General features: G+C 50.7%; 1 protein-coding gene across 8 annotated transcripts in view; it reads left to right on the top strand.

Annotated features, from left to right (window-relative positions):
• Window positions 1-7,148, top strand: part of LOC144173833 (uncharacterized) — a 268,949-nt gene extending 261,801 nt beyond the window's left edge. For all 8 annotated transcript variants that reach the window (XM_077702098.1, XM_077702101.1, XM_077702095.1 and 5 more), the window contains 2 exons: window positions 6,577-6,657; window positions 6,790-7,148. In XM_077702098.1, coding sequence (XP_077558224.1) covers window positions 6,577-6,657; window positions 6,790-6,959 — 251 coding nt within the window. In that variant the 3' untranslated portion in view covers window positions 6,960-7,148. The remainder of the gene's footprint in view (window positions 1-6,576; window positions 6,658-6,789) is intronic.
• Window positions 7,149-7,426: the final 278 nt, after the last annotated feature.

Consider the following 7,426-nt stretch of genomic DNA (forward strand, 5'->3'; position numbering starts at 1 on the left):
ATTTGTGTTCATCGTTCCAGCACCTGTGTTAAGTCCCAGGTTGTTTGGAACAGTCCTGCTTCGTTTGATTTCCTATTTGGCAAAAGAAAAAAGAAAGAATGAAAACAGCGGTTGTGTTTCTAGTCGCGATTCAGATAGAGTGCGCTACACTTGCCTTCTTGAAAACCCCATAGTTGTCGGATCCTTACACATGTCAGCTTCGTGTCACCCCAAATTTACTTTGCATCGCTTACCGGCTTGCAAAACGTAATATGTGGCGTTATCCTTCGAAGGTGGCAGTCCAAACTAACGGCGCCATAGACGCCTTTCAAACCAAAATCTGGCAATGGAACTGTAGATCTATCAGGCGTAGCCCTTGAGGAAACATACAGCACTGACATTCGCCTTCAAGGACATAACGCCTTCAGCAGAACCGAGTGCACCGCAGTACTGACTAAAATTACCCTTACCAGCCAATCGCACGAAATCACGGACGCAAACATGGGCCATACAATTGTTGAAATCTTACCTGGCAGAAAGGCTCAGCGAAATCTCTTTATGTGAACCCCACAGCCCCCTTTGAGACCAGCTGCCGAACTTCGAGCAATTTATAAGAAAAATCAGGAACATCACGAAATGGCACAAAGTCGTGATAGCGGGTGACTTTAATGCTCCACACGCGGTGTGGAGGTCCCTTCAACGACCAAGAATGGGACGCGCATCCATGACGCAGCCCAATCCCACCATTTGAGTCTCTGGAACGATCCGCCGCAACCAACCCGAGTAGGAAACAGCGTCTCGAGATACACTTATCCCGACCTCACCTTTACCCACGGCATCCCGCAGGCGGAATGGACCCGACTGGATGAGACGTTGGGAAGTGATCATCACATACTAAAAATCGAGATAACCCATCGAAAAAGAACCATGCGGTCCGGTAGAGCAAAGCTCATGGACTGGAAAGCCTTCCGTGCCGACCTCAATCCCGGAAACATCGAAGAAATTGACGAATGGCTTCCTAAGATACTCGGGAAAGCTGAAGAGCACACAAAAATAATTAAACTGAGCACAGGTATTCCCGCTGTTGACCTTCACCTTTCCCACCTTTGGGAAGCAAGAAGAAGCCTCCTCAAACGGTCGAAAAGAGAAAAGCACGACAGAAAACTCAAGCTGAAAATCGCCGCCATCACCAAGAAAGCCGAAGAATATGGCGCCCTATACTCTACCGGCAAAATTGGGACAAGGCATGTGACCAACTTCAGGGCACCCTCAGCACGAAAAGGACCTGGCATATTTTACGAGGCCTCCTGGAGACTACACGGACAAAATACAGCAAAAGCAAGCAAAAAATAACCCACTCGTACGCAGGCACCCAACAAGACATACTACGTGAGATTCAACGCAAGTTTACCGGTGACATCACATCGAGTCCTACAAGTGCTGATCCGTACCGGGGCCAACCTATACCGACCTCGATCGGCCCTTCAGCCCGGGCCAAACTCACAAGGAACACTTCGCCCGGCAAAGACAAGATTGTGATGAGGTACCTGTTCAGAAAGATGGCCAATCCGCCGAAAGAATGGCACAAATCTTTCAAAGAGGAATCCCAGCCGAGGAAGGCAGAAGAAGAAGAGGCAGGGGATGATCGGAACAGCGTAGGAATGCCCAGCGGGCAGGTCGTGGATTTCTGTTGCCTGTCGTAGGACGGCCAGAACCCCGGTGTCTTGTGGCCGTTGTAGGACGCCCAGGCACCCCGTCCCGACCATCACCCTGGGGAGCCTTTACATTGTGTAGAAGTGCGACTGCTTTCTCTTCGCCCTTCGCCTCTGCTGCAGACTTCGCAAGGCCGCTGCCTCCGGCGCATCTCCGACGCCCTGCCTTCATGTGCCTCGGCATGAGCATGCCATTTCTTCGCTTTGTAAGACAACACTAACTTTCGTTCACAACGTTTACTGTGACTGTTTGTAGTTGTCACCTTTCTTGCTACTGTGGCTGTTCCACCGTCGTGCCTGTCCGTGTTATATTGTGCCTTTCGTCGCCTACGTCTACACTTGCGTGAATCCCTATAAATCGCTTCCATGTTTTCCGTGTTTCTGTCTTAAACCTGCGTCCCATTACGTACCTCGCATGAGTCTCCCGTAACCTCACACCACAAAGATTATCAATTAGCTCCTCCGTAACCTACCTTCAAACGCAACACCAGCGCTCCTACAGTATTTTAACGTATGCTGGGAAACAGGCGAACTACCGACAACGTGAAAGCATTCAGTTGTGACAATGATTCCCAAGCCAAACAAGCATCTACGCATTGAGAATCTTCGCCCTATATCGCTGGCTTCCTACGCAGGCAAACTTCTTGAACACATGGTCCACGACAGGCTCATGCCATATCTCGAGGACAACGGGCACATACCGGACACGATGTTTGGGTTCCGGCAGCATCTGTCTACCGGATAATGTTTTTTTTTTGTTTGCTTCTGAAGTAGGACATAATAGACCGCCTGGATCGCCGTCGCAAGTCCTGTATACTCGCCATCGACGTCAAGGGTGCTTTTGACAATTTCAAGCACGAAAAGATCCTAGAAAATCTGCCAAGTACCAATTGTGGCCCCAAAGCTTACAATTATGTCCTAAACTTCCTCACGAATCGCACGGCAACAGTAGGCATCGGCAACCACCGAGGCTCAAAATTCCACCTACCAAACAAAGGCACGCCTCAAGGTTCGGTAGTCTCCCCCCTGCTTTTTAACATCGCCATGCTACACCTGCCAGAAACTTCAGACCATTGAAGGACTAAGGCATGCTCTTTACGCAGACGACCTCACGCTGTGGATGAGAGCGCCTACAACTGGGAAACAACAGGACGCTCTGCAGGAGGCTATCGACGTGGTTGTAAACTACTTAGACTCTTGCGGCCTCCGGTGCGCTCCGGAGAAGACCGAACTTCTCGTGGTGAAGGCTCGAACTCGAGGACTACTACCCATACTTCTTGATGCGGATCCCAGCGTCACCCTTTACGGTGTGGAAATTCCCAGGGTCAACTCTCTTCGTGTAATGGGTCTTACCATACACAAGGATGGGTCGGGTGCAGCTCATCTTCCCAACCTACAGCCAACAGTGACACAAGTCACCCACCTCCTTAAAAGATTCACAAATCAACGAAGAGGGCTCAAAGAACAAGACATCTTGCGGATCATTCAACCATTGTACGGCAACCCATAATGTACGCCCCCCCCCCTTATACTTAGCATTAAAAACGCTGAAATAAAAAATCTACATTATGATCAGGAAAGCAACCAAGACTGCTCTGGGTCTTCCTTTCATGGCATCTACCGACAAGCTGCTTAAATTAGGCGTACATAATACGTGGGAGGAGATAGTCGAAGCCCACAAAGCCAGCCAACTCGAACGCCTCAAGCTCACTCCTAGGGGCAGAGCAGTACTCCGATATCTCAGTTACAGTGAAACCTACATCGCGGACACCGACCAAAAAGCCAGACTACCATTGGAACTCCGACCGTCAATCTGTATAGCTCGCATACCACGGAACATGCACCCCACTTACCACAAAGAAAGAAGACAGGCACGATCGAAGGCACTCCTCCGAAAATACGCAAAAGATCTTAACTCACGATACACAGACGCTGCTGGATACCCAGACCACACTGCTTTCGCAATAAGCGTAACGTAACAACGAGGCAGGGAACTGACGTCGGCAACAATACCGGCTCGTAACTCCGAAACGGCGGAAGAAGCAGTCATCGCCTTGTCAATGACGACCTGCTGCGACAAAGCACTGAAATTCGCCGACTCTCAAGCGGCATGTCGGAACTTCCAAAAAGGACGCGTGTCCGCGACGTCACCTAAAATCTTAAAGACGCGCCGCAACTTCCTGACACCCACGTCACCTGCATCCCGGGCCATGAAGGGATGGCGGGAAACGAATCAGCGCATGCTGCATCCCGAGAACATACCAGCCAGGCCTTCCTGCCAACGTGCTGCAACGGACGCAGAAGACGTACCCGCTATGCCTGTAGGGAAGCACTGCAGCACTGCCGACTTGAGCGGAGGAGATATCCCCTACCACACCCCCATCTCACCAAGGAAGAAAGCGTGAGGTTTCGTCGCCTCCAAACAAACACATACACATGCGGAATGATCATGAACCCCATTTACCCCTCGCAATTTCCGTATCTCTTCCCTTATTGCGACATACGTACCCGACACCTTGCCGCACATGATCCTGGAGTGCCCTTGCGAAGACCGCCGCCAAAACTTTGCTGTGGATAGTCAAACATCCTCAACAACACGGACTGCCGCACCACAAGATAATGCAAGCGCCCATACAACTGGTGAACATGACAGTGCTGAAAAGTAGGAGGCACTGCTCGTCTACCAGGATCCGGAGTACCAGATGAATCTGGGGAACTGGGCGAAGACGGCAGCCACCGCCGGAGGCTCCCTGGACTGGGGAGACCTACCAACTCGGACCGCCGGCAAGGACCAAGTCCAAGCCTATAAACGTTTCTCTCTCTCTCTCTCTCTCTCTCTCTCTCTCTCTCTCTCTCTCTCTCTCTCTCTCTCTCTCTCTCTCTCTCTCTCTCTCTCTCTCTCTCTCGCTCGCTCGCTCGCTCGCTCTCTCTCTCCCTATATCTATCTCTCTCTATTTCTCGCTCTCTCTCTCCCTATATCTATCTCTCTCTCTCTCTCTCTCTCTCTCTCTCTCATTGCGTGATGGCGGCTGAGGTCAGAATATTTGGCATCTAAAAGCAATACCGACTGCAGGCTTACTGTAAAGCAACGCGCTGCTAGTAAAACAGTCTGTTCTCTTAGGCATTTGTAAGTTGTTCGCGCTTTATGCGACCACGGCACCACGGGTATCGCGAATGCGGTTTATAGCTGCGACGTGTGGACGTGTGTCACAATGTCAAACTTATTCCTCCCTAAGCGGGCTAAAGATGCAACTTAAGTTTATAGTCCGGCCACATAGTTTTTTTTCGCAAAGCAGCATTGGTTCGCCTGCAATGCTTCTTGCTCTTTTTGCGCGCATTTTCTGGAGATAATTTGCGTTTTAATGTTGTAACTGGTCGTTTGGCCCAGTTCGAGCGCATGCACGTCTTTCAAGTAGACCGCAGCCGACTTTCCTTTTTGTGGGGAATTATTTCCGGTCGTTCCGTGCATGGCAGCGCGCCCAAGCCCAACCGGTTGCGTGCAGTCTTCTCGAGTATACCCCCCCGACTGAAAATCCCCACGGCGGCCCCCACGCGGTGTAAGTAATTACGACGTGGTCGGAAGCGGAACCGGTCATCCGGAGTTCATTACGAGATTATCTATCGCGGAGAGCCGGTCGATCTTGTCCGTCGTTAGATCGGCCGCGCGCCGCGGCGGCGCCGGCCGTGCAGCATGCTTCACGGTCACGGGCGCTGCGTGCGTGCGCGCGCGTACTAAGAAAGGTTTCGTTTCCGGAAGGGAGTCTCGTCGCGTGCTCAAAACGTGACCCTCGGTGAAACACTCACTGCGAGGCAGTGCTCTTGGGGGAAATGCAATGAACCATTTAGGCCCGTTTAGTGCCGCGTGGTTGCCGCTGCGGCGATTACGTTCGCAGGAGTGTAGCAGGAGCAAGTGGACGCTCGAGCTATCTGTTTCCCACGGACTATCACTGTGCTCTGTGGCGAGGCAGCGCTGCAGTGCACAACCAGGAAAAGGATGCGCAATGGTGTTACAGAGTGTAGTTAATAGATTTTTTTTAATGTGTGAGTTCCAGATCTTCAGATGTGAGGCTATCTGAGCACAATCAATGTTTTGTACATAGCTCATTCTTTGGACCCCTTATCTGTTCAGTTTCGGGTTTGTTTGTAAGCGGCTTACGTCTTTCATGGGTCGTTTCGAAAAATGTAGACGAACGTTTATTGCGCAAATACATTTGTATGCCTGGAAAGCTCACTCGGTCATGAGAAAAAGCGCCGCGTCTACTCAACTATCGCCCAAAAAGGAAAAAAAGAACAAGAAAACAATCTGAGTAAATATATAAAGGTATGATGCCGGCACAAAACTAACTTGTGAGGTCATTTCCGATGCTTCAGCGCGTGTTTTTCTGCTGAAGTATTCGAGGTATTGAATATTCAAGCACACATGCATTTGAAAAGACCTTGTGTTCTTAATGTTATATGGTTGTGCGCTGGACTGAGAGATGGGTGAGTTTTCACCTGCATTACTTAAATTACCTATACAATTAGCACGCTTGCCAATGAGCCATTGAAGCAATCCCTTCACTGTTAAAACAAAAAAGCACGTGTTATAAACAAATGAGGACCTATGGAAGGTTATAAGAGGAAGAAAAATTATATAAGGTGCCGCATGCGGTTTTTCTGACCTTGGGACCTCCTCCTGTAATATTATGTACCCACGTCATGCTGCTTGAAAGAAGTTATTTTCAGTAAAATGATTCTCGCAGTTATTAATTACAAATACAACAGAACCGCCAATTGGCTAATGTTACAGCCTCGAAGGTATTTCTTCCAACGAAGTGTCCAATGGCAGTTGCGTCAGCGAGAAGTGTAACTTCCCTGTGCTCTTTTCGCGTACTCTTTTTTACAGCGTACACTCCATCCCCGGCGACGGGTTGCCTGCAGGGATCCGAATACTTCGACGAACTCAATGGAGAAACCGACGTATGCGGTGAGTGAAAAACAGGCCTCCCCGTCACCTGGCCTGCTGCGTTTGAGTTTGTTACTGAAACAGACAGCGACTGCACTTCCTACAAGTGGCCCTTTGGCAACCACGTTCTCCCTTTTCCCTTTCGCTGGACAGTGGAGTGCCCTCCGGGGATGTACTGGGATCACGACGTGGCGCAGTGCTTCCTCTGCCAACAGGGATTCTATCAGGACCAACCTGCTCAGTCCTCTTGCAAGCCATGCCCCGCCAACGCAACGCAGGTTCCGGTACTATCGCCGCCACTGGAGCAGCAGTGCTTCTCGTGAGACACACAGGCGTCTCGATAGGCCGCACACTTAGACTGAGTCCCGCCGCCACAAGCTGCAAACTCCGCTTTGGCCTCGACGACCTACTATTTGTCATCCTACTCTTTCCTGCGAGAAACATTCTGGCGTGCAATGAAATGAAGCCTAACAAGGGCTTGCAATAAAAGAAAGCGGTATCTTTTTCATCTCTTTGGCCTGTTTCCTGCACATCGCTTGTATAAGTGTGAGGGTAAACCAGTGGTTAATGCCGCCTTGGAATACCAGTACTGCTCCATTGTGGGGCTGCGCCGGCACCGCCGTACCACCCATTGCCCAACCAAGCGAGGAGCAGCCCCGACCCTGCTGCAGACCAACTCTGGCTCGTGGACAGGGCGAGGCGGACGGCCAGGGCCCACGGCGTTCCCGACTGGGGACGTCACCCTCCCAGGACGAAATGCAAGTGGTATGCTCCCATAATAAAGTGTACC

Source organism: Haemaphysalis longicornis, unplaced genomic scaffold, assembly GCF_048455015.1.
Source record: "Haemaphysalis longicornis isolate Haplotype H1 unplaced genomic scaffold, Haemaphysalis longicornis Haplotype H1 scaffold_3, whole genome shotgun sequence".
Classification (NCBI taxonomy): Eukaryota; Metazoa; Arthropoda; class Arachnida; order Ixodida; family Ixodidae; genus Haemaphysalis; species Haemaphysalis longicornis.